The 27,774-nt window shown below is 36.5% G+C and overlaps 1 protein-coding gene across 2 annotated transcripts in view; it reads right to left on the reverse strand.

Annotated features, from left to right (window-relative positions):
• Nucleotides 1-8,688: 8,688 nt before the first annotated feature.
• Nucleotides 8,689-27,774, reverse strand: part of VAPA (VAMP associated protein A) — a 44,645-nt gene continuing 25,559 nt past the window's right edge. The window contains exons 3-7 of one of the 2 annotated variants that reach the window (XM_019418487.2): nucleotides 26,420-26,523; nucleotides 25,932-26,012; nucleotides 17,312-17,446; nucleotides 12,594-12,767; nucleotides 8,689-9,480 (exon numbers count right to left, since the gene is read on the reverse strand). In XM_019418487.2, coding sequence (XP_019274032.1) covers nucleotides 9,322-9,480; nucleotides 12,594-12,767; nucleotides 17,312-17,446; nucleotides 25,932-26,012; nucleotides 26,420-26,523 — 653 coding nt within the window. In that variant the 3' untranslated portion in view covers nucleotides 8,689-9,321. The remainder of the gene's footprint in view (nucleotides 9,481-12,593; nucleotides 12,768-17,311; nucleotides 17,447-25,931; nucleotides 26,013-26,419; nucleotides 26,524-27,774) is intronic. The other variant, XM_019418488.2, reaches the window with a different exon arrangement.

The raw sequence follows: 27,774 nt of genomic DNA on the forward strand, positions 1-27,774 counted from the left end.
TTAGGGGTCATAGATGCATGCCAAATGCTATTTGTAAATTAGTCTTGGTTTTAAAACAGAACATGGGTATATATGCACATTTGTGAACGTACGTGTGTATACATGTATGTTATATGTGAATGCATGTGTGTGCACATATGTACGTATGCAGAAAAATGTGTATATATATTTAGGTGTGAAGAGAGCACAAATATTGAAGGAAGTGGGGCAAAATGCTAACAATTGGTTAAACTGCCTGAAGCGTATATGGGTGGTTTTGTACTAAACAATTTCAAAAACTGTTTCCAAGTAAGAAGTGAATTAAGTTAATTGCCAATTGGTTTACAAAAGCATCCATGTTGATTTTGCTACTATTAATATATATTTACACTAAATAAAACACTACATAGATCTGATATTCCCCTAGACACTTAAAAAGCTGTTAATAACAAGTTGTCTCTGGGGAGTGGGATCCTGAAGTTTGTCCTACTATATATTTCTTCTATAATTTCCAAGCTTCTATAATGAATCAATGTCACCTTCACATTCAGAAAAAAGAAATGTGCGTCACACTTGACACCCATAGGCTGCTTACCTACAAGAATAGCCTCTTTTAAATGTTAAAGTGTTTTTACATTTTCTAACTCAAGATCATCCATTATCATTAAGCAACTCTTAAAACTCGTAAATTCTTGCCATATCGTTTTGATACGTGATTGAAGGACAGAGTAAAAATGCAATTTCCATGTTTATTAGGTACCAGAAACTATGCTACATTCTTCAAACTGTCTTACAGTCCTCACCGCAACCCTACAAGGTTACAAGAGGAAGGTGAAAACCGGGTGGCATCATTGGCGACAAAGCTGCACTTTGGAGAGGTTCCATCACTTTGTTCAAGAGCACATGTCCCGTCAAGGGCACAGCTGAGTTCCAAATCCAAGTTTGTCTAACCTCAGAAACCCACGCTGTCTCTCCTGCTGGCTCCCCACAGGTGCTCGATGAAAGTCTGTCGCGTCTATGTGGCCAGATAATGCCTTCAACTGCGGAACTGGTTAGTAAGTTCAAAAACAAAATTCCAAGGCAAATAGCCGCTGTCTGGATACCCCGTTTAATTTTTAAGGCAAATAACCCATCCGACAACTGCCCAATTTCCCACCTCACGTGTATGTAAACAGTAACTGCTGACATTCGCTGAGCTTGGTGCCACCCTCTGCTCCAGGAGCCGCACCTCTTCTATTCCCTGCGCACCCAGGGATGCAGGCCTGGTTAGTATCCTGTCTTTACGGAGGAGAAAGCTGAGGCACAGAGAAATAAAACGCCCAAGGTCGTAACTAGTAAAGTGACCAAGCCAAAATTACGGCCTTACACAGCATCACTCCAGATCCCGTGCTCCTAACCACTTTCATATGCTTCCTTCCCAGGCTACTCATGCTTAATATATGAAACTATAATGCTATAAATACCACTTATAAAGCTATCAATCTAGGTTAACTGGCTGAAAGGCCAGCTATAAAGAGTCTGAATTCCAAAATACCGTAAATTCTGCAAGCTTGTTGCTGCCACACCCCACCCTCTGGCCACTAGTGTAGTGTGTAATGAGCTGTAGGTGTATTCTTTGCCAAGATCTTCAAAAGCAGAAACAATATTTTATACTTCCAATGGAGTGACCAAGACCGAAGCAAGCTCTCTTTGTAAGTGAATTAATGCCATGAAGACTAGTTCACAGCATCATTTCCCTTTCTGAAAAGCCATATGGCACAGGGGCGGGCCCAGTGGTGGGAAATCGACCACCACTGAACGGACAAGTTCATTTCTCCAAGTTCTTCTCTGTTAAAATGTTTAAAAGGTTGTTCTGAAGAGGAGATAGTGTAAATAAAGTACCTGAGATACAGTAGGCACACCATAAAAACAGTTTTTCTTGTTCCTCAAACCTTAAGCCTGTTCCAGTTGACAATGTTTTGGGGGCATTCTGGGCCCAAACACCTGTTGACTAGGTACAAGTGTCGGTAAGTATCCTTTTGCCTCCTGACCATAGGATCCCCCTAGATCCCACTGTACATCCCACTGGCACTCTCGCCAGTGTGCAGGGCAGGGGAAGAATTCGGTATTATGCAGGGAGTAGCTCAGCCGAGTCACATATTCAGGCAGACAGTGCTTGTGCAGGTCACTAGCACGAGAAGAGAGGAGAACTGTAGGTGGAACTGCTACTTGGCCCCGGCAAATTATTGCCCATGGGAACGCAAGTCCTGTGCTCCAAGTCTTTTCTGAGAGTAGGAATTCCAGGGTTTGGGGGAGGGGGGGGGGACATCTTTCTATTTTTAGGAATGTACAAGAGAAACCACTCCCCTAACAACACACACGTGCACATACGCAGTCTCCAAGCACAAACAGCCAAGATGCACAGTAATGCGATCTCCCACGTGTACTTGAGCACCTCGTCTTTTCCCTTAGGCTTGTTTTACTTCTAAAATTATGGGGGCGCCTGGTGGCTCAGTCTCCATCTCACGGCTCACAAGTTCCAGCCCTGCGTCAGGCTCTGTGCTGACAGCTCGGAGCCTGGAGCCTGCTTCGGATTCTGTGTCTCCCTCTCTCTCTGCCCCTCCCCTGCTCGCGCGCTCGCTCCCAAAAATAAACTTAAAAAAAAAAACCTTTTAACTGAAATTATGCGTGCATATGTACATACACAGTAACACATAGTAGCAGATAGCTGTTAGGACTACATTTGTCCCACCAACTGTCCCCTGGCCTGCAGCTTCAGCAGCGGCAAGGCCTTTGGTAGGTATTAGTGTCAGAATTTCAATTGTAGCGTAAGCAGCAACAGAAACACAGATCGAAGCTGATACAGTGGAGTGTGTTAGTTCATGAACATATACACACAAGTATATGAAGAGGATACCCTACTTCAAAGCGTGGGGACTTCTGAATAAGACATTTTAGGTGAGTAAGAAATATTCTAAGTAAAAAACACTTATGTCACATTTTAAAACAGACAAAACACACTACGTAACAGATTATTACATACACATATGTAGTAAAATCTATGCACGGACAACGACGATACACACAAACCTCATGCTAGTGGCCTGACAAAGGAAAATGTGCTCAGAGAAGGGTATAAAGGAGATTTCAGTTCTTATTTTTGAGGACTTGCTCCTTAAAAAACAAAACAAAACAAAACAAAACAAAACAAAACAAAAAAAAAACACCTAAATGGGAAAACGAAACCTGGGGAAAACTTCATAATGATTAACAGTAAAATCAAAGCAAAAGGTAACAGCATCTGCAGCCACAACAGCCCCTCCGATCCCGACACTCGAAGATGGGGAACACATTACATGAACATAAAATCCCATGATCTATTGGCATCTGCAGTGTACCTTTCTGGAGTTAAGAGATCAAGAGGTGGATGGGAAGGATTATTTACACATTTAAGTAGTTTAAAACACCATTTGTTGGAAACATTTATACCATTTATTACCTCAACTAAATGCAAAGATGTCACAAGACTTGTTCTCAGTAACAGGAGCAGTCTCTTACTACATCGCTATGCAAACATGATTAACACAAATTTTTGCACTTCTGGCCTATGTTCCAATATACTCAACCCCCTGAAATTCCCATTCCACCCACAACTTACCTTACAAAAGAACCACTTTACCCAATTAACGTTACAGTTCTTATTAAGACACTGCCTCACTGCAGTAAAATCTAAGAAATCATGGTTTCTTACATATATTAAAACATATATAATGAAATTCCCCAAAGGACAAATTCCATGCGAGTCGCAAAATGCAACAGCATTTTTCCCTTGGGGAGACAATTCACTTATTTGACACATTAAACATGATCATTAAATATGATCATTAAACTTTTAAGCGAAAATCTAAAGTTTACTTCAGTAAAATTATAAACTTTGCTTGATAGTGAAAAGGCATCGAAATACTTTGCAACAAAACTTTCCTTTGATTTCTCACAAGTTGGAATTTCTCAAGTGAAATATTTCCCTAAGTTTAAAGTGGCATGATACACCCCTCATATATTTACCTACATACTACACATTTAAGGATATACTTTTAGATTAACGTAGCACACAAAAACCAAGTTTGCCCCCTCCCAAACCGTATTAACACCATTCTGTAACTCCTACCAGACCTCTACTCCTTGAAACAAGAAAGTACTAAAATGAGGAATTCTTATTGCTCAGGTATGTAAAAGTTTTCAATCACTTACAATTTCAACTCTCCGTAACACTTTCTTAGAATTTAGGTGTAACTTCTCTCCCTCAAAAAAATGTGTATTTTTCCTCAAGTCTTAAATATCTGTATTACTTGGCACCCTTTGTTCCTTGTAGAACAGTATTAAGAATTTACACCATGATGTCAAAATTCAGATACTTTAATGATTAAACCTTTTTTTTTTTTAATGTTTATTTTTGAGAGAGAGAAACAGAGCATGAGCAGGGGAGGGGCAGAGAGAGAGGGAGACACAGAATCCAAAGGCAGGCTTCAGGCTCTGAGCTGTCAGCACAGAGCCCGACGTGGGGCTCAAACCCCATGGACCACGAGATCATGACCTAAGCCAAAGTTGGGGCGCTTAACCGACTGAGACACCCAGGCACCGCTATAATGGTTAAATCTTAAAAGACCACTCCAGCCTTGGTTACATAACCCTTCTTTAACACACTAATAAGGATCTGAGTGACGATTAAATGAGTTGACATAAAATACCTGGCACATACTTGTAAGAACCTTGAAAACAAGCTCATGCTTTGAGAAATATCTGACAGGCAAAACACATTTCTTAGGTGAGTAAAGATAATCACTTGGGTTGTCAGCAAAGTGGTAATTAAAAGTGAATCCCATAAAATTTCTCACTTTTGCAGATGGCTCACATTTATCTACAAAACATTTGCTTGTGTTTTAACAATCAACTTTTACAGATAGCTCTGAATTAAGCAATACCTAAAGGTGACTCCTGCAACTTACTTTAAGATTAATATACAAAGAATGCTGAAAATGCAATTTCCCCATACTGTAAGACTTAAGTCTCACATAAACTTAATTTGTATCTGGCTTTGGCATTTAAAAGCCTATATAAAGCAGTTGTCTGGTTGCAGATTAAAATGACTAGAGCTAAAAACAAATGACCATGCCAGGTCACCACTCCAGGCCAATTATCTATCACTGGACGTACTGTTCAAGCATCAGTATCTTTATTTTTTTAAGCTGCTCACATGAGTTAATGTACTACTGGAGCTGAATACCAATGCTAAAAACAGAATGAATAGTTATCTTAACAGTTCCCTGCACCTTCTTTCAAGATGAGTGTTAATACAAAGGAACTGGAAAATAAGAAACAGAGTTCTACAACAAAAGAAATGAGGTAAGTAGGAGGATGTGCCTAACTAGAAAGGGAACCCACCTGACCAATCAAGCTTTCCATCATACATAAAATGTTCATAACCTTATGGCCAAGAACGTGATTGTAAACATAAAGCAATTTTGCAATCACTTCTACTTGGTTTTCAATACACTACAGAGAAATGATTAAGGGAAAGCACGGGATACAAAGTTGTATGTATGATGATTATGCCTAAAGGGCTTAATTAATACGACAGGGAAATAAATGTTCACACAAATCGATGCTGCTGGATGGCAGGATTTGCCATGACTTTTTACAATTTATTTTCCAAATTCCCTAAAATGAACATATTATTTCTATAGTCAGAAACGTAGGAAGATAAAATTTCCTTTTTTTAAGGATAGATGTTCAAACTTCTTCACACCAACCTCCATCAGGCTGAGCAATCCCAAGAGGCCACTGTTCCTGCACAGAACTCTCCAGGAGCATGGCTTCTAATAACAGCGGGCTATCAAATATAGAACTGAAAAACCCAGCTGTTCCCACTTCCCACTAAAAAGTACTTTACCTCTAGGTCACTAAGCAAAAGACGATATGCCATCAGAACTCAAGCGCCAGTGAGAGACCGACTATTACTATGTAACAGAACATACACATACAAACCATCATAATCTGTTGAAATGAAATTCCTTTTTTTTTTCTTTTGTTTCTTAGAAAGGAAAACGACACTTCACCCCGTCTTTAAACAGTTTATTTATTCACGCAATAGTTTGAGTTCTTTTGAAAGCTAGAAAATAAAGATCATTTACCTTCTTAGTTGGTTGTTTTTCCACACGGTAAACATTGATCTTTCCCTCTCATAAAGGTTAATTTTTAAAAACCTATGCACACACCAAAGTCACTGAATAGGAATGTGCAAAGCTCTAGGAAAATCATCACTTGCATGTTTTCAAAGTACCCTGGTAAGAACTTTGTGTTTATCTTGATAAAACTTGGTTTTCAAAGGGGTGTATTTTGAATGATTAAAATCCAAAAGAAATCCCCAAAGCAGATAGTATCAGTTTTAAGAGAACTTCTTAGTTAAGATACTTGAAGGAGAAAGTAAAATTATTTTGACCAGAATTTTTTTTTTTTTTGAAATTAACACATACTTTTTTTCCAAGTGTCATCGCTTTTTTTTTTAAGAGGTAACAAACCACACACTCAGAATACAATTCTTAAATATGTTTCTTGTAAATACAAGAACGGGCAGAGTTAAGGTACATTAGTTATAGAAAGAATGAAATAAGGTAGTGCATTTAGCGTCACATATGAACTTAAGGCCTTAGTTACTTGACTGTGATTTCAATGTTAGCAACAGATTTCCCTCATGCTTACATACACAAGTAAGCAGGCAGACAAAGCAAAAATTTCTAAACATGTAAGGAGTGAAGACAAACAATTTAATCTATGTATTATCAGTCAATTAATACAGTTGGAGTCTTTCAAAGTAACTGTTGGTAGTAAAATAATCTGATCACAGTTGATACAGCAATTAAAAAGAGTAGAAATGAAGTCTTCTATACAACGAGAGCATCTCCCGACATGTAAAGCAGTTAAAAAGCCCATGTATACTTTATTTTGCAGATGCTGCCCAGACTACAATCTACCCCAGAATCAACCTTTGCAGAATGCATTCTGTAAAATGCCTATCTAAAAATACATTCTATTTCACAGTATTCATTCCCCGGGGGGGCGGGATTTCTAACCAAAACACTAAAACCAAACATATACATGAGACTATTCAACAGTAGCCTGGAATACAATTTTATGATGGGAAATTTCACATACGTTTATCAAACAGCATCTTATGTTTGTAATTTCAGTCATGTCAAATTAGGACAAATTTCTTTCTGCAAAGTTACCAGAAAAGACACTAGAGTCAGGAGAGCAGATTTCTAGTTCCAGCCCTGCCTCTACCTACATGAGACACAGGACAAGTTCCCTTAATTCTCAGAAAGGCCTCAGATTCCACGACTATAAAACAAAGGGGCTGAAATAAATGAGTTCTAAGGAGGATTCCCATAAAACGGGATTTTGCTAAATTTTTGAGAACTTAAATTTTTAAAAAAATTATACCTATGAAATATTAAGCTTAGTACTTATCACCAATAATGCTGATTACATAGAGAGCTTTAAGCCATGGAAGTACTGATTCTGCATGTATGGGACAAAATGCAACACGTTTCGTGAGCATGCTTTTCCAGTTATCAGAAAGGGAGGGAAATTTTACAGTGACTAGAAAGGGTTGGAACAACAATGGAAGCATTACCTGTAGTAGCATGCTAGTGATGGACAGGCATTACTTGTGTTTTTAGTAACTTTTGCACACAAGCAAGAGGTTTTCTAAAAGATACCATAGAGCACAATGACGCAATACATGTGACCTGACAAATTCAAAACATACTTGAAATGAAAAGGCCAACCAAAATACTTCAAGGGAACATTTCACTCGTTTATAAAATGTAGACAGAGACCTGGGCCTAACATACTTCATTGTACCACATCAAGTCCCAAAGTCCAATTGCCCTTTCAGAAAGAAGTGCATCTTTTACAAAACTAACACATATTTTCAAGAATCAAGACTCACTTGTGACAGACTGCACTCAGTAGAAAACCCGAATATACTGTCTCTGGTTCCAAAGTTTTCTATGCTAGCACAAGTGAAATTAATGAATACGTAAGACTAAGTGCATGAAAGTATCATACCTTAAAATGCATATTTACACTGAAAATGTGTTTCACATTGACAGGTAGATTTGCAAAGGATAAAGTCATTTTCCACAAAGAAAATTCCCAAGGCTTGCTTCGTAATTCCAAATTTCCGTAACAGAAATTTCCTCTTGATGTCAGATTGGACAGGAAAAACAGCTACTTTTAACTATTATTATGAAATGTCCTAAAATAAAAGTAATTATTAGGCTGGTTAAAAAGCACTTGACGAGAACCACGAAGAATTAGTCTTCCTTGAGAAGACACTAGAAGAAACTGTTAAGAATGGGATAAATCAAATGCAACAGAGCCACAAGGCACATACATATAAACTGACTAAAATTACAGTATTTTTATTCTCATGGGTTTCCTTATTTTATATTATCTTGAAGACAAACTGTAATCTTCCAAAATACCAAAAGTAGCTTGAAATGTTATCAATTCCTTTCCTTAACAGAATGAGGACTTTTAACTACAAATACTGTAATATATGAAAGGGTTTCAATACAAGATAAAATTATGCATCATAAACTTCAAATTACCACACAGTGGACTCCCTGGTATCCCCACCTAATGACACGACACACAAACAAGCTATCGAGCAAGAATCTGTTAACAGTTTTATTTTTTTTTATGTTAAATACCATGGGACAGGATTGTAAGGATGAAAAACTCAGTCAACAACTGCCTCACAAGGGATAAGAAAAATTCTGCCATGATATTAGCAAAGGTAAAGGAGAAAATTTACACTGTAAGAGGCACCATTTCCCCACAGAATACCTCTTGGCATTTCCTGAATGAGTGGGATTAGCAATCTAAATAAATCATATTTCAAGAGGTAACAGCAACAGATAAAATTTAAAGGGATTATTAAAATAACATTTACAAGACTCTGAACAATTCTTGAACTCTTATTAAAACCACAAAGAAAGAACAATTCTTTATTTATGAATTTCATAAAGGACTGAATGTGCAACTGACATCTGCTAGTGATGATCTGGTAATATACAATTTGTCCAGGAGCCGAACAGTTTGTTTTATTGTGTTGTCTAACCGTAAGAGATCATTAAAGGCAAAGCCTATATGACGCTGTATACACAAAAAAAAAAAAAAAAAAAAAAAAAAAAAAAAAATGGTCACCGTGGGCCATACTACCAGTGAAATGGTAGGTAAACAAATCTTTTTCTGGTCAAGAGAAAAAAAAAGAAATAGCACTCTGCATGCTTCACTCTACAAGATGAACTTCCCTAGAAAGAACCCGATGAAAATGGCTGCAATTACGACAAGAAGGGAAGGAAGAGGACTGGCGACATTATCTCTGAAGGATGCAGCTGAGGTGGATCCAGGTTTATCCGAATGTGCTACCTTTCTGAGCCTTAAGCCTTCATCCTAGAAAAAAACATACGCACAAAAAGAGGTTTTAAAAACAAGTATGCACACGGTAAAACTGCCAAACTAAAAATCTATGGGCAGAAAGCAGATCAGTGTGCACGTGGCTGGGATGGGAACAGGGATTAACCACACTAACCAGCATTAAGAAGACTTTCTAGGGTGATTTTAAAAACTAGAGCTGAAAATTGTACTCCTAACAAACTGAAAAATCAGGTACAGCTATATTTATACAGAAGGAAAACACCCTGCTAAAATGTACTAATACAAGTAAGGAAGAGTTCTGTGCATGCACTGATTTCCGTGGTGGCCCATAGTATTTTTACACTGGATACCAAAGACCACCAGGAACAAAGCTGTGGTGTGACAGGTTTATGGACACACTGCAACCAGGGCATCCACACAGCAGAGGCACAGGGACTATCTGGCCAAAAGAAAAGGCAGGATTTTACAAGATTTGGAGGAAGAGGGAATTTCAGGATAAAACTTAAGTAACAAGTGTTTTGATAAACTCAAAGCAGGAGGCCCCTGTGTCAGCACTGGGTCTTGACTACAAAGGAGACACCAAATCCTGCTTCCTCGGAAACAACAAACTACAACAGCTACGGAATGTTGTATACAGAACCCACCCCCTCTTTTGACACCGTGCCCCTAGATCTGGAGAGAAAGGCTGCTTCCCTGTGTCAAAGTGACTCAGATCCTCTAGGCAAGAGTGGGTCGCTTGGTTCTTACTGATATGATTTCACACAGCAATGTTTTCTGACAGTATGATTTTAGGGGACAAGGTTTCTCAGTAAGAAAGCAGAAGTCACTCAAAGTAGGAAGTTGTTAGGACCCTTTACCGGCCACAGTGTGACCTTGGGAAAAATACTGATATCTGTTACCTAGGCAACTGACTTTATCTGTGTCCATCATCCCAGCCAGATGAATGACAGGGCAGATTTTTACTTCCTTAGTGCAAGCTAATTTTTCTTTTCTCACATTGATTTCTCTAGTATGCTTACTAATACCAAGTAAAAGAGTCCACCTCAGCTCATACTGTTTTACGGGCAATTAGCAGATTCTCTGAGGGTTTGTGGGATTTTTTTTTTTGTCTTATGTTCATTAGTCCTGTGTGAAGAGAACAATGATTCTCAAACCTGGCACGAACTTTAGACAATCCTCCTAGTGATTCTGATTTCCTAGGTCTGGGGAGGGCCTAGACATACGTATTTTTAAAAAGCGCTAAGAGTCAGATGCACAGCCTGGATTAAGAACCATAGGCCTAGAGAGATAAAAAGGAACAGTGATCAGACATGTTCAAGAAAGTTAATCTGCCAACAAATTATCATGGGCCTTATGTATGAAATGTTAAAGGGCCTGTAACTGATTCTATAAGCCAATGGTCTTCAAGTTCTTTGGTTTCACCTTTTAAACAGCAGAATGCTTTTTCAAATAATATCTCCTACAGAACATCAGCCTATAAAGAGAGACCAGCACTCAAATCTCACTCACCTCTCTCCCCGTCCACTCTTCCTATTTTCCAGCCCTGCCCTACTTATGCTATTCTTACTATTTCCACTTCTCCCCTCCCGCAAAGAGAGGAACAAATGTACTGAGTATGCTAAGGAGCACATCTTTCATCAAAGAAGAGAACTGTGCCACGGAAGTCATGGCAGATAAAATAAAGGTAACGAAAACAGCATCCTTAAAAATCTATGGTGTGTAGATATAGGTGTGAAATGAAGATAATCTTTCCACTATCCAGAGAGGTGCTGGGGGCCCCTGAGGGGTACTGTGAAACAGGAAGATAGACAATTATTTCAGCAAAGATCAATTCAAGATACAGTGCCTCTGATCCAGAGTACATATAGTTCTATATACATCCAACAGATGGAATAATCAAATGTAGATTAAGTCCCTTCGTTTAGCTTATTACTTCTATACATTTTTGTATCATCTACTTTTGATACAAAAAGCTTCAAAGCCTAAAAAGGTAATTTAAAAGTATTCAGGTCTTGAAATAAGTAATTATTTTTCAAAGGTATATTATTAATACACTCCACACATATTCAAATTAGTCCTCATCCACCAGTTCATCCATTTATTCATATATATGAATGACTACTGTATGCATGTTCTATGAATGCAAAGATGAATGAGTACAGTCCTTGCCCCCAAAAGCACTACCACCCACTAGAGGGAGAAAGACCTCCGACAAACAGGAACAGTAACTTGACAGAGTCTTCACGGAAACAAAGGAGACAGCATTCCAAAACCGTGTTTCTTGCCTTCTAAGGGGAAGAAAGTCCTAGAAAAGGTTATACTGAAAAGATGACAAGAACCGAGTACCAAAAGACAAGAGCACGTGTATGAAAATGCTGGTCAGGGCAGAACAGGATTTCAGGGCATTCCAGTCAGAAGGAAAAATTTGAGAAAGCGAAAAAGAGATCATAATCAGAGAGGCTTCTTCAGGATACTCTAGTCCAACGCTGTCCAATACAAACATAACATGAGCTTCAAATGTGAGCCACTTACATACTTTTACATTTTCTAACACCACGTTGAAAAGGTAAAAAGAAAATGGTTAAATGAATTTTAATAATAAAATGCAATCCAACAGAACCAAAATTCAATCCAATATATTCCATTTTACTCAATCCCATATAACCAAAATACTATTTCAATAAATAACAATATAAAAAAGATCTATTTTACTTTTCTATACTAAGTCGAATAAATCAAGGAGTATTTTACACTCCCAACGTGTGTCAATTCAAACCCCATTTCAAGTGCTGAACAGCCTCCTATGTCCCTACTTTGTGGGGCAGCACCATTTCAGGCGCTTCACATGACTAGGGCATATGTGAAGGAAGTTACTAACAAGAGAGGAAGCTTAATGCCACAGGCCAGATCACAAATAACTAGGACATCTAGTAGGGAAGGAACCTGCAGGCAATGAGAAGCCATGGTAAAACTGTAAAAGAGGCCAGAGTAGGAAGCAAAGACATAATCAAATTAGAAAAAAGAACTGACCAAGGATAAATTTAAAAACGGACAGATAAAATGGCCTAATAATATTCACATATCCTATGTCTTCATTTAACCCAACTTATTTTCAAAAAGCAACTTACTCTCAGGTGTCGATTTTCTTCTGATAGTTTCATCATTTCTCCCTGAAGTCTTTTACATTCTTCCATGAGTTTCCTTGTTTCAGTATCATTGAGTGAAACACTATGCGGTTTTGGCATGGGTCCATCTTGTTTAGAGGCGTTCAGTGGAACAGTTTTGCTGGGTTCCAGATCATTCTGTATTACAAAGACAGTGGGACTTTTTTAACTAACCAAATCTCCTTAGATATTTTAAACAAATAAATACAAGTTGAAACTCCACACTTTTCTTTTCCAAAAAAATTATTTAAATGCAAATTTTTGAGGTTGTGATTCCATTAATACAAATTTTTTTTTAATTCCAAACATTACAGTCATCTGTGAACAATTTTTAGAAGGACTAAATCAATAAAGGTCGGCAGTTAGAGAAGTCAAAATAAGCAGCCCACTCCCTCCTCTAGTCCCCAAACCCTCTGCACTTACCTCTACCATAGCACTTATATCATAATAATGTATTTTTGATGTTCTTTCCTACAACACTTCAAAGGCTAGGAGAGCAAGAGTCATTTCTCTTTGCATTTACCCCTAAACCCAGCACTTTGGCCAAGAGTGGTTATTCAATGAAAAGTATGCTGACTGACGCCAACCAAAATCCAAATATGAAGGTCATTTTTAGTGCTCTGATTCTGCAATTCAAATGAGATTGGAGGGGGGGGGGGACATTATTGTAATAATTCCAATGAAATTAGGAGACTACCTAAGAAAAACATTTAAAAGAAAACCTAACTTCTATTAATGGGAAAAATAACTGAAGGATATAAACACCAGAGGGGAGATAATGAACACAAACATATCATGGGGAAAAAAAAGAGAAGGGGAGTTAAACGTAAATGATTCTTTCAAATCATTTTGAACACTGTTTGCTTTAATTCATGAAACTTAATATGGAATCACCATAGCGCTTAGACAGTTTTAAAACTGTGAGCCCCAAAATTGTCATTCTTACCAGCTTACCCAATATAGGTAAACATCTAGGGCAGTGCCTAATTGAGTAAGCGTTCCTGAGCCTGTGGTCTAACGTGCCTCAATATCCTTTGCCCTTATGTCATTTATACTATCACACACACATCTTAACAGTTATTAGTGCAATGAATCATCTCTTTAACTAAAATTTTACTTGCTAGAAATTTAACATGTTAGATTTTAAAAATTGTTTTATTCAGATAGAAGCTCTAAAAAAACACTTCAACTTTATGGCATTCCACAGTCCTCAGTAAGATTTAATTATAGGTTACACACCTATCACACCATCCCAGGTTCCAAATTTATATTAAATGTAAATAGTTGTTTGTTCAAGGAGTAAAACTAGTATTTCTTATGAAGGGAATGTGATTTGATCACTATCCCTAAATCCATTAAAAATTAATAATGTTATAATGAGGTTCCAATGTACAACACCACATATCTGACCTGTCAACACTCAAGAGTTTTATATTTTCCTTCAGAAGCTTCTCAGGCTGTGATGGGTTTCTAAGAAGCCTACTTCCAATTTCCTCCTCTGAGTTTTTCTCTTGCTAGCTTTCTTGTTCTTCACCCTATCCTCCCTTGTCCCTCTCTATTATTAAAAATCTGTATCAGATCTATCTTCTCTCCACCAATCTTCTCTTTCCCTTAATAGTAATTAGAATTCATTTCAAAATGACTTTTCAAGTATGCTCCAATTCCAACCTAGAACAAGTCCAAATTCTGAAAATAAGGGCAGTTCACTGCCTTCCTCTATAACGATGAAACCAACAGTCAATACTACGGCAACTAAAGAATCCTCAGGTTCTAAGAATTTGGAAAAAAATTGACTCATACCAGAATGTTGACTAAAAATTAAGAGGAGATACATGAGGCCAATAAGAGAAAAAAATTAAAATGTAGAATCCTCAAAATCTTCACAACTGGCTTTTTTATTTTTAAATAAATTCTTTAAATTCCAGAAAATTTAGAATTATGAGAGGGAAGGAGAGCAAACTACCAATCTCATCAACTCAGCCCAACTATTATTTAAATAGTATCTTCCAGGGGCGTCTGGGTGGCTCAGTCAGTTGAGGATCCGACTTCGGCTCAGGTCATGACCTCACAGTTCGTGGGTTTGAGCCCCACATCAGGTTCTGTGCTGACAGCTTGCTCAGAGCCTGCAGCCTGCTTCGGATTCTGTGTCTCCCTCTCTCTCTCTCTCTCTCTCTCTCTCTCTCTCTCTCTGCCCCTCCCCTGCTTGTGCTCTGTCTCTGTCTCTCAAAAATAAATAAATGTTAAAAAAAAAAAATTCAAATAGTATCTTCCAATATTTTCTCATATGCACATTTTATAAAACCAGCATGCACTGTAACATTTTTATCGTTATCCATTTATATGTATATGTTTTATCATTTTAAATGACATGGTGAAATTAATTATTCTGTGCCTAACTAAAATTACTTAAGATGCCTGGGTGGTTCAGTCAGTTAAGCCTCCAACTCTTGAGTTCAGCTCAGGTCACTATCTCAAGGTCGTGAAATGGAGCCCATGGAGCTCCATGCTCAGTGTGGGGCTGGCTTGATATTCTCTCTTTCCCTCTGCCCCTCCCGGGCTTGTGTGTACAGGTGTGCACACTCTCTCAAAAAATAATAAATAAACATCTCACTCTTGTTACACATTTGATGGGTAGCTTCCCTCTCTCCAGCACTTTAAATAACATGTCAACAAATATCTCTCATTGGTAGAATTTGATTTTTCTTTTCACTGAAATTTTTCTTAATGTTATATTGCTTTTATAACAAAAGGAAAATGTCATAACCAATTTGTGGAGCATAAACATATAGAACACAAAGGATACAGTGAAGCTTAAACACATTTTCAACAGTGAATCAAGTAAGACATAAAACAAGTTACTTGGAGTACACTTCCACCAGATACTATTATTTAGGCCCCCTACAAACCAGTCAACATACGTAGCAGATGCAATGAAATCTAATTTATTTGTGTATATTTAAAGTATAAGCATATATAACCTAACTTAATTGGGAGTTTAAAAAAAAAAAAAAAAAAGACAGGGAGTTGGGCAGGGGGCTGAGTCATTCATGTAGCAACCATCTGAAGAGCCTGATGGGAACACTAAGGCTGCTGGGACTTTAAGTATATACTTCCATTCAGGAGCTCCATTAGTGAGGTTTGGCTCCAGGAAAACAGCTCATTCCTTGAGAGTTGCTTCAGAAACTGGTCCAGAAAGAGGAGACTGGTTGCTCTGAGAACCATGAAACAAGCACACTAGAAGGATTCAACATGCTGTGACTCTTAGGAAACTTGATGAATAGTAACAGTATATGAACATTATATTTAACACTGCAAACTAGAATAAATGGGAAGGTCAAGGCCATGGTATCCAGTAAGACAAGAAACTATGCCACATCTTGTACATTTTCCACTATTTTAGATTATTGAGCCTCTCTGCAGTAATCCCTTTCCATCCATGTATTATAGAATTCACTTCCGTATTCCTTTTTAACAACCTTCAGAATTTCAATTCTAATATTTTAAATTATTCCTGTTAGAGGTAATCAGAAAAAGAGAGCAAGGGATTGGAAACAGAAGGGGAAAAGTAAAATAGAAGGCAAAACAGGTGTTTGCAAGTGAAGCCCTGAGAAGGACAAAGGAGCTAAAGAATTTAACTACACGGCTACGTTCTTGCGAGTATTAGCAGTTAAGGGGTATAAATGTACGCAAAGGGAATTAAAAGACTAACACTAACAGCTATGGCATAAAACTGTCAGAGGCATAATTAAGGCCTTAACCTGGGAAGAGAGAGTATTTGAATAACAAGGTTACTGAAGACTTATTTTCACTCTAAAAAACCAATTTACTATTTCTGTAGAATCATGATTCCCAGAAATAAGTAACTAAAATCACAAAATCAATAAAGTATTAGACATTTAGATAAAGGATCAAATTTTGAAGCCTTAGTATATTCTCTGCAAAGCCAAATCAAAGTATAACCAACCTGTTCAAACTATGGGGTTCCTGAAGTTTCTAGCAAGCAAACAACGGTAAAGAGAATCATATAGCAACCATTACACCACCCAAAGTCACCATTTATCTTATTGATGTGCTGTCATCTTACTTGAGTGAATGTTAACTGCACACACACACATACAAACACACACGTTCAACTATGACCTAAGATATTTAGGGTTTAACCACAAATTCTCCTACCATGGGTACTGTAAATAACTAACTATAACAGTTAAAGAGGGGTTACCATTATTTGTGTTTGATAACAAAATATAAAATAGTAATTTTATTTATCTTTTTTAAAAATATATATGACAAAATACTTGCCTGGATAGCAACATTTGCCAGCTCCTGCCTTTACTGCTCATCTATTCAAACAAACTCCTAACTCCTTTTTTAGAGAATGCTCCCCAAATCTCAATGAAAGAAAAAATTATACCAACTTCATAATAATGTTCAACTTCCATTTGTCCTGCTCACTACTGAGATTTTATTAAGTATTCAATTTGCTTTTTTAGAACAGAGAATAGTTTCGGTGCATGATTTTCAAGCAATTTGTGGTTCTATTGTATTTTTAAACATGGCTAAAATGTCAATTCTATCTGCTTCACATAATACACTCAATACCATATACGTGCTAGGTAACTACATTAACGTAACCAGTAACACTAGCAGACTCCTATAGCTGTTAGCTCCCTAAAACAAACCTTCTGCTTCTCCTGTTTGAACACACTGAGTCCCCTGGGGTCATTCTTCGTATTATAACTGGCAGGTGTTGGAACTGTGTTGTTGATGCTGCTCATTGAAGCGACAGCCGGAGCAGTCCCTGGTGGAGTTATACCCTGAGGTAGCATGGGAAACATATTCTCAGATTCACAAACTGACTTCTCCTGCATGGTACTGGGAATGACTAACAGAGAAATCATTAGGCTCTAAAACATTCACATTTTATTCTATAAAAATATATTATGCATTAAGATAGAACACTAATAATAACTGTGTTAAAGCAAAAAGTACAAAAGTTTCTGAACTAGCTTTTTATATTATTTCCCAAACAAAATTACCTAAGATCAATTTGCATTATACTAATTAAATGTATAATCCTTATTCAATTTATGCTCGCCTCATGTTGTCCTAAAATGAATACCTTCTAATTTTGCACTCTTAATTTTCATTGCTAATCAATCCTTGTCAATATGTGAAAAACAAGCACTTGATGTTTTCTTACCTTTGGTGACACTCAGCCTGAACAATTTTAAATTAAATGAATTTTTCCCCTTGAGGTTCAAAAAATTTATTTTATAAACCTGTCCTGTACTCAACACCCACACCCACACCCACACACACACACCCTTCCCAGGACCAATAAACAAACTTAAGGATGCACATAACATTCCAGTTTACCAGTATCTCTATAGTTTTATTCCTATTTTCTCAAATTCCTTTAATATAGATGAAAATAATATGATACCAAAAAGTTGAAACACACTCATAAATAATACTTATTGACATCTAGAGATCACTGTATATGACTATGAGAACTCCATCTCACTTAATAATGCAGTCCCCAATCTGTTCTTTGTCTCAATACAAAACAATGTATATTTAATCATAAAATATCTTTATACAGAAGACCACAGAAAATCCTTGTTCTTGACAATCCATTAGTCTTCATTAAGATAAACTGATATTTTTTCCTAGAAAATATGTCATTAACATATATTAAATGGAGGGCATAAATGAAATGCAATACATTTAGGAAATCTGACAAACATCAAGAATAATTGGAGGCCTCAAAATAAACCAAAAAAATTTTTAATTGAACACAAAGAATTAGATAGGTGATAAAACATCACAAATAACAAGCTAATTAAAACCACATTCAATCATGAAAAAAAAACACTTCCACTAAACACTAGATTTCATAATACACAGTTGATAATAACTAAAAAGAGCTAATAATTCCAAGAACCCAACTTTGTAAAATATAAAGTAGTCAACACTTTAGTATCCTCTGCCTCCTCCAGCTGTCAACAACTCAGGGAACATGCTGAATGGCTCCTGTGCTGAACACAACTCAACTCAAAGACTTTCTGCCATTAATTTACTGAAATATATCCAAAGACCTGCATTCCCTAAAACTAGGATGACCACAAATTTTAGCACACTTAAGGACAGTATTAGTTAATACTTGCTGTCCTGGAATAATTATTAGTAGCACCTTCATTTACGACAAAAAGGTTCCTGAAATCCTAGGTCACTCCATCTATGATGCAGATCAAAGAACTAGGTCCCAAAAAGAAGCCCACTCTAATGATGGCTCAAATAAATTAGAACTGTTTTGTCAAGAAATGATTTCTTTAAATTACAAAAATTATAAAACAAGAACCCAAGCACTATACACTTCTAAAGCTGGTACCTTTCTTACCACAGAACTTCAGTCTTTTTTTTATATATATTCAGTATCAAGGTCCTACAAACCTAAAGAAATCAACAAAATAGTAACACTTCCTTTTCCACTATTCTTAGAACATGTAAATGCCTTAAAACCAACAGCAAACCTAAAAGATCCAGATCCTCAAACAGGTAAGGTTCACTTACATAATGTAATTAAATGCCCATCTACTCCTTTTGGGAGCAAAATGGGTAAGGTGCTGGGAGCACAATGAGAAAGTGGGATGGGGTGGTTAATGTAAGATACACTGACTCAACACCAGAGTTTGAAACCTGCTATCTACAGGATAGCAACTTGGAGAAGACAGCATCAGCAACTCTGACAGCTACTGTGTTATCTGCTTTGTGGATACTAACCAAATTCTTCTGAGTTGACTACTAAAGATCAAAAATGCCAATGATCAACGCTTTAAATGTGTAAGGGACCACTAAGTGGATATACATCTCAACTGCTCTGACCAGTAAATAAGGCTAAATACAAAGTACATATGTCACCCTTAAAGAAAGTATATTAAACCTGAAGTTGTCACCAACAACTTAGTTAACTTAGTTAAAAACTAAACTGAAATTCTGCTTAAATTAACATACTTTTTATAACGTATTAATAAATTAAAAAAAGAACAAAGGGCCAAATGAATTTACAGTGATCTTAACTATAAACTAAAAAATGTATTTGTACTCTACTTTTAAAAATATACATTACCTTTTAATGTTTATTTATTTTTGAGAGACAAAGAAACAGAGTGCAAGCAGGGGAGGGGCAGAGAGAGAGGGAGACACAGAATCTGAAGCAGGCTCCAGGCTCCGAGCTGCCAGCACAGAGCCCGACGTGGGACTCGAACACATGAACTGTGAGATCATGACATGAGCTGAAGCCAGACGCTCAACTGGCTGAGACACCCAGCCGCCCCTCATAACATTTTTTAAATGTATTTTCCTTGAATAAGGGACTGTCATCTTTAATCAATTTGTCAAAGTGAGGATTCAGCTTCATACAGCATTTTATCAATTTATTTGTAGTAAACTAACAAACTTTGTCTAAGTATAACACCACTGAATAATGCCCTAATTTCCAGGGCTCAGACAGTTAAGCATCTGACTCTTGATTTAGCTCAGGTCATGATCTCATGGTCTGGAGGACTGAGCCCCACTGCTTGGGATTCTCTCTTTCTGCCTCTCCTTTGCTCGCACGCACAGGCATATATTCTCTCTCTCTCAAAATAAATAAACATTTAAAATAAGAAGAAGAATGCCCTAATTTCCTAACAGCAAGCTTCATGCTAAACTGAAGGTAAATATACAGAAAAAGGGTGTTAAGTAATTTTGTAACTTTATCTATAATGCTAGAAAGAAGCTAGTATGTCAAACATACTAAGGTATTTAAACAGGTTTATAAACTTCATCTGTATACAATACTGACCTGGAAATGACAAGACACAGTTATCAACATGAATAAAGTACTATAAAACAGGGTGTTTTATATGTATTTATATATTATTTATATATTTATAAATATATATTTACATATATAAGATTTTCTCAATTGTTAAATATTACATATTATAGTTGTTATAATAAACAAAAACTTTATACATAAAGTTATAAATAAACAAAAACTATACACCAGATTTGGTTACTTTGAGGCTTCTTATTTTCTACAAAAGATGAGAAGCAGTATTAAACAGGTGAGTTGACAGAAAGTCACCTAACAACTCTGAAAGAACTTGGGGGTGTGCTTCTCAGGTTGTCCTTCTCAATAATGAAGATTTCTTGTAGCATCTGCAGACTAGTAGCACTACAAGAATGCATTTAAGCAGTAATAATCAGTGCTTCTCCAAAGCGTATTTTGCAGAACATCGATATTTATGAGAATTACGTTACATTAAAAAACAAATTTTGGATTAACATATTTCCTTTATTCAGGACCATTAATATGCATATGTGCAATGTGTTTATTGGGAGACATATACTTGTAGTATTTTTCCAAATTCACTGGACCACATAACCCTTTCGACCCAATACACTTTGGGAAATACTGCTTTATAAAACTGTGTTTCAGTCCATCTTTTTAAAACAAGCACATTACTCAATTAAGGCCACCTCTAGATAGTATAGATGCAATTTTTTTATACATTTGAAGTGTATAAATTTGAAATACTGATATATTGAAATATTAAAAGTCTCATTTTATGTGCAAAACTGGAAAGGTGAATTCCGAACACTTAAAAATCCCCATCAGGGGCTCCTGGGTGGCTCAGTCGGTTAAGCATCGACTTCGGCTCAGGTCATGATCTCAGTCTGTGAGTTCAAGCTCCGTGTCGGGCTCTGCACTGACAGCTCAGAGCCTGGAGCCTGCTTCAGATTCTGTGTCTCCCTCTCTCTCTGTCCCTTACTCTACTTGTGCTCAGTCTCTCTCTCTCTCTCTCTCTCTCTCTCTCTCAAAAAAGTAAATAAATGTGAAGAAAATAAAAAAAAAAAAAAAATACCCATCAAGGAATCATGACAGCAAGGCTAGCAAGCCAACAGAGTCCATACATGACAACTGCAACTTACGTGATTCACTGGATACCTGCTGGGTACCCAGGGTCAGGGTTGGATTTTACACATTTTAAGTTATCCTACATCTCCAAAAACATACCCCAATCATAAGATCCAATCACTACCATAAGAAATAAAAGGAGACACATCATCCTATGTGCTGCTAACATGATTTTAACATTAAACTTTTACCATCTAAAGAAGTGTCTTCAAATGACAATCAGGTTCCCATTCTAATCTTGGCCAAAAGAATGGTCTTACACAAAGTTTGACAAAACTAAAAATCATTGTTTTACCCCAGTGCCCAGACTGTGGTCTTCAAATACCATCTCCCACTGAAAAATTTCAGAGCTTGTGAAAGAAGGGAATGATTCCAGGTCTGGGCCTGGAAATATCTTGCCATACTAGACATCAAGAAAATTCTCTGGGTGATGGGTATTAAGGAGGCACTTTTGTGATGAGCACTGGGTTCTATATGTAAGTAATGAATCACTAAATTCTACACCTAAAACCAGTTTTACCATATATGTTAACTTAGTAAATTTAAATAAAAACTTCCAATTAAAAGAAAAAAAATTCCCAAAGACAACTATAGTAAAAGGACTCAGGAACAAACAAGAGGAGGCTCCTGTATATGAGATCAATACTGATAGTAACTGCAAGGAGTTGAAACACAAACATGTTCAAGTCCATGAGTTTATAATAATGTGGGAAAGAGGGAGGGAAAAAGGGAGGGAAAGAAGGAGGAAGGGAGGCTGACTGACTGTAGTCACATCAGAGGGACGCCTGTGACCAACTCATTTTTTGAAAACCCAGAACTCAAGAGAAAGACAGGAAATTTCCCTTGCCTTTGCAAACTCTATACCACTGAATAAATAACCAAATACTAGATGAGCCAAATTTCTGTCTACAAATGTAACTAATAAAATGAAGAATGACAAAATATCATTATGCAATCTTAAATAAATTAATATACTAAACTATAGTTTCTCAATTTTGATTTTATTGTTGTTTGGGGCCAGATAATTCCTTGTGAGTGCAGTCTTAGGCACCACAGGAGCTGAGCAGCATCCCTGGCCTCTACCAACTAGATGCCTAGTTGAGAAAACCAAAAATGTCTCCAGATTGACAAATGTCCCCTCAAGGGCAATTATCCCTGGCTGAGAACCACTCACCCACACATTGCACACCAGTGGTTAGCGAACTTAACAAAAAACAACCCAACATTATATGCCTCCTTGAGAGAATGTATCACCACCCACAAAGCAGTCTTGCCTCTCCCCAGCCAGCAACAACAAATCAAAATCTGATCAAACCTCTAGATCTGATTTTAGGATATACGAAACAAGAAAAGTTAAACAACACCACAAAAAGATGCAATCAGCAAAATCTAGTCTATGGGTTAAAGTCTGTAAGAAAAAGCCAGCTTCTTCAACAAACAATTTGCAAGAGAAAAACAGAGAGGGAACCTACAGATTAAAGAGATTCAGGACCCATATCATCCAATAGCAGTATGTAGGCTTTATTTGAATCTCAACTGAAACAAACTGCAAAACAAATGGCATCTGAGACAAATTTGAATGCTGCCTGAATAGTTTGATATTAAATGATACCTTAAGCTAATTTTAAAGGCTTGATGAATAGTACAGTCATGAAATTATTTTTCCTTTTTTTAAAGTTACCTTTGAATGATATATACCAAAATAGTTACAGACAAAATTATATTACGTATGGGTTTGTCTTAATACGCGAAATGAAAAGTGGTGAGGGTTAGATAAAAGAAGGTTAACAATAAACTGGTAACTTAAAGCTGGTCAGGGGTTAACAGGCTCACTGTACCTTTGTAACTGAAGTTTTTTCAAATAAAATGTTTTTAAAAAATCATTATCTTTAACACTTATTCCTTACCATTTAAATAGGTAATAACTACACCACAAGCCCAAGTAGTTCTATTAGCAGAAATACATTCTGCAGCTAGTTCATCCAGGCTCAGAGGCAGATCGTGTCTGGAAGTACTTTGAAATTACTGAACAGACCTTAGGTTACTAATAATACCTGCTCTGAAAAGGTTCCAGGGCCAAACTATTTCTGTTCATGCTCCACAGTATGGGACTCCAGAAATTCCACTCAGTACTTACTCAAGCCCTTTAGCAGATCCAAAACCACTTTCTTGGATTACTAGTCTCCTCTATGGGGTACTTGAAACAGCTAGGCACTACTATCATAGCCATATCACTTCCATCAACTTCTGGTCTGGCTTTTTCCTCTTCATCAACAATATCAAGTACTTGCGTTCCAGCCTTTTTCACAGTTAGCCTCTCAAACTGTCTGCTACACAGAGTATAACAGAAGTCCAGGTAAAAAGCCAGTTCGTACTACGTTTATTAAGGAATTATAAAAGCTGACGTAAAACTCCAAGTGAGGAAATATGCAAGTGTGCTTTTCAAGTAAGTCAATCCTTATTCCATTCAGTTTTACTTTGGGGAACAGATCCAAAGGAAACAAAAACAGTACATCAAAGAGATACTGGCATCCCCATGTTCACTGCAATATTATTTACAACAGTCAAAACATGAAAACAACCTAAATGGCTACTGACTGATGAATGGAATAGAGCAGTTGTGATATATATGGGGGGAGAGGGAGGGAGAGGAATAAAATGGAATATCATTCAGTCACAAAAAAGGAAATCCTGCCATCTGTGACAGTACGGATGGACCCTGAGGGCACTGTACTAAGTGAAGTCAGTCAGAGAAAGACAAATATTGTCTGATCTCACTTATATGTGGTATCTAAAAAACAAAAACAAAACAAACCTATGGACAAAGAGATCACATTTGTGGTTACCAGAGGCAGGGGGTAGGGAGATGAGGGATCTTGTTGAAGGTGGTCAAAAAGTATGATACTTCCAATTAAGAGACAAATTAAGTCCTGGGGATGTAATGCACAACATGATGACTATACCTAACACAGGTGTATGGTATATTTGAAAGTTAAGACAGTAAATCCTAAGAGATCTCATCACAAGGAAAAAAACATTTTTTTTTCCTTTTTTGTATCTAAATGGCATAATGGATGTTAACTAAACTTATTATGGTAATCATTTCACAATATATGTATGTTAAGTCATTATGTTGTACACGTTGAACTTGTACAATACTATATGTCAACTATATCAATAAAACTGGGAAAAAAATATTAGTCAACCCAGACAATGTGCTATTTATGTTTTCTCAGTTCCAATACTAAGAGCTATGCAAGCTATGAGCTTTCTAGCAGCATTGGCAAAAGACAGAGTAGACTACAAATGGGAAGCATAAACATGCCACTGAACCCCCACTTTCCAGTAAGAATATATGCATTTACATTTTTTATTTTTGGCAAATACCTCAACATGCCTTTAAAAGGGCATTAAAAAACACAAATAATTTGACTGACACCTAGTTACCATTCAGGGACTCTTTCATTTCAGCTTATCCTAAAAGAGGAACACAATAATTGAGCCCATGTATAAATCTAATCTGGGAATTTACTTTTCAATAGGGCAAATGGCTTCCAGATCAAGGCAACAGTCAGGTCACACTGTAACCTAACTGTACTCAACATTTCTATTTACCCACATTATTTTATATATTAAGTCACCAAAAGAAAAAACTCACTCAACTCAACTTTGTCTAGTCCCTCCTACAAATCACTGAAAAAGACTAAAATCTGAATTTAAGAAGGGGAATAGGGAAACTGACCACAACTCATCCTATACAATCACAGACGACTTTCCAAACTACACACATATCTCTCTCAGTCCTCCAAACTGTATCTGCCTCACATCAACCCAAAAGCAACACAAAAATTACTTACTAAGAAATAAAATCATATGGATTTTGACCAAAATCAATAGTAAGTAAAATACCTGGCAATAGCCAAACTTGGGAATAAACTGCTTGTTCATGTAAATTACATCTTTTATCCCCAGATTGCTGGTATACAGTTGTCAAAAAGGAGTTTATGTCTATTATTTAATTATATTTACGCATATATATGTCTCACTCTAACGAACTTGAAGTGGTTTAAAAAGTGGCAAAAATTGGGGAGAATTAACTGATTCTTCTCCATCATGCAGATTGTATCTAAAAGCATTTTTCTTCTTGAATGGACAAAATGTTCTAAAATGAAAAAAGCGTCTCAAGTTTTTTAAAAACTTAAATAAAGCACTGAATCTTATAAAGTAGAAGAGCATCATTACACAACCCAAAAAGGCCAAAAAGAGAAGCAAAATTCATCTCAAAGTAAACGAGAACTTAACAGCCTCCAATCTTCTTACATTTTCCTACTTACCAATTTATCATTTTCATTGGGCATTTCAAATACACATCTCAATTTAGAATCCATTAATTCATCAGGTTTTGCCTCTTTCCACTACAAACAAACAAAACCAAACATGAGACAGAGAAAGCACGACCATGACAAATAGGTTTCCCCTCAGGGACAACCGTAGCTGTCTGAAGCAGGGGTAGTCAGGAGGCACGGCTGCACCCTGATATTGATCACTCTGCCACTGTTATCAAGCAACGCCACAGAACTGTTTACAAAATCCTAAAGAAACCTACTATCGCCAGCATTCTTAGTAGTAGCATTTCTAAAGTGTTTCTAAGAAATAGTATTTCTACTATTTCAAAATTCTTTCATTTTTGAAATTATCTGTATTAAACAGATTTACAAGTTTTTTTTTATTTTAAAAATTAGCTTTCTCAACTGAGAACTATACAAATCCATGGTTTAAAAAACATTCCCCAAAATAAATTCGGTTTCACATCTATACTTACCACAGCTTCCATATCTGAAGTGTTTGGTGGCGCAAAAATTGTTTGTACCATAAACTTGTGTTTACTCTTCTCATTGGGATCATAGTCAAAAGGCTGTAGCATTACTAAATAAGAAAAAAGGACACATTACTTTGTGTATTCTGAATGTGTTTGCTTCTTATCATTCCTATTACCTCATTCACTAATATGCCAATTTAAAGAAAACCAGAAAGAGTTCAAGAAACCTAATACTGGATTATTTACAGTAAGGATCCAGAATCACCTTTATAGCTCCAACTATTTTAACAACCCACAAAATAAATAGCTATTTAAAAAATAAATATAAACCTATGATTGTCCCCTCTAAATTCGGGTTTGGGTAAATTTTCTAAATATTGCCGACATTAACTAGGATAATACCTGTAAACTCAGATTAAAATCTAGTAAATTGTTTATTAAAACGAGGCATAAATATAAGGCTTCATTTTGGTATTTAGTGATAGTATCTTTTAGAATTAGCTAGGATATGCAAAGGAGAAATTAAAAGCTAACTTCAAAACTCCCAACCATTTGTTAGCATTCTCATAAAACTAATTTCTGAGGGGTGCCTGGGTGGCTCAGCTGGTTAAGCGGCTGATTTCAGCTGAGGTCATGATCTCATGATTCACGAGTTCGAGTTCAAGTCCCACATCGGGCTCTGTACTGACAGCTCAGAGCCTGGAACCTGCTTCTCAGATTCTGTGTCACCCTTTCTCTCTGACTCCCCCGATCGCTCAGTCTCTCTCTCAAAAATAAATAAAAACATTAAAAAAAATTTTTAACTAATTTTTGAAAAATAGATTTTAAATAAACACCTACTCAGGAAGTCTAGCAATCTGTTTATATCTGATTCTAAAAAACAAGGTATACGAGGAAAAGGTATATACTCTCATGATTTCAAGAATTTTTCTTGAGTCCTAATTACAAATTCAAATATTTCTAAGCACTTAAGCTTTTCAGTAGCCTTTTAAAGGATTTTTAGAGGTTCCATATGATTATAACTGATGCCAAATTATGTAATATAAACTTAATAAATGGCTATAAGAATGGATCTACAGTTACACAAAATATGTATATGGTATTGTATAAAGTACTCCCCTGTTAACAGGTAAATTACTTCTAAGATATACCTTCTATATATGTGTGTTAACACTTCCAAAAAAAAAACAAATGCAATTAAACAATGGTGAGAAATACCAATCATATAAGAAAATTTACTCTAAGAAAATTATTTCTAAGGTGTATCTGAGAAGTCCATTAACTCCCATCATGGTTAAAAAAAAATCTTTAAAGGGCCAAATACATAGCAGAAAAAAACCACACAGGATGTCTCAGAA

Source organism: Panthera pardus, unplaced genomic scaffold (genome assembly GCF_024362965.1).
Source record: "Panthera pardus isolate Hobbes unplaced genomic scaffold, ASM2436296v1 HiC_scaffold_15, whole genome shotgun sequence".
Lineage (NCBI taxonomy): Eukaryota > Metazoa > Chordata > Mammalia > Carnivora > Felidae > Panthera > Panthera pardus.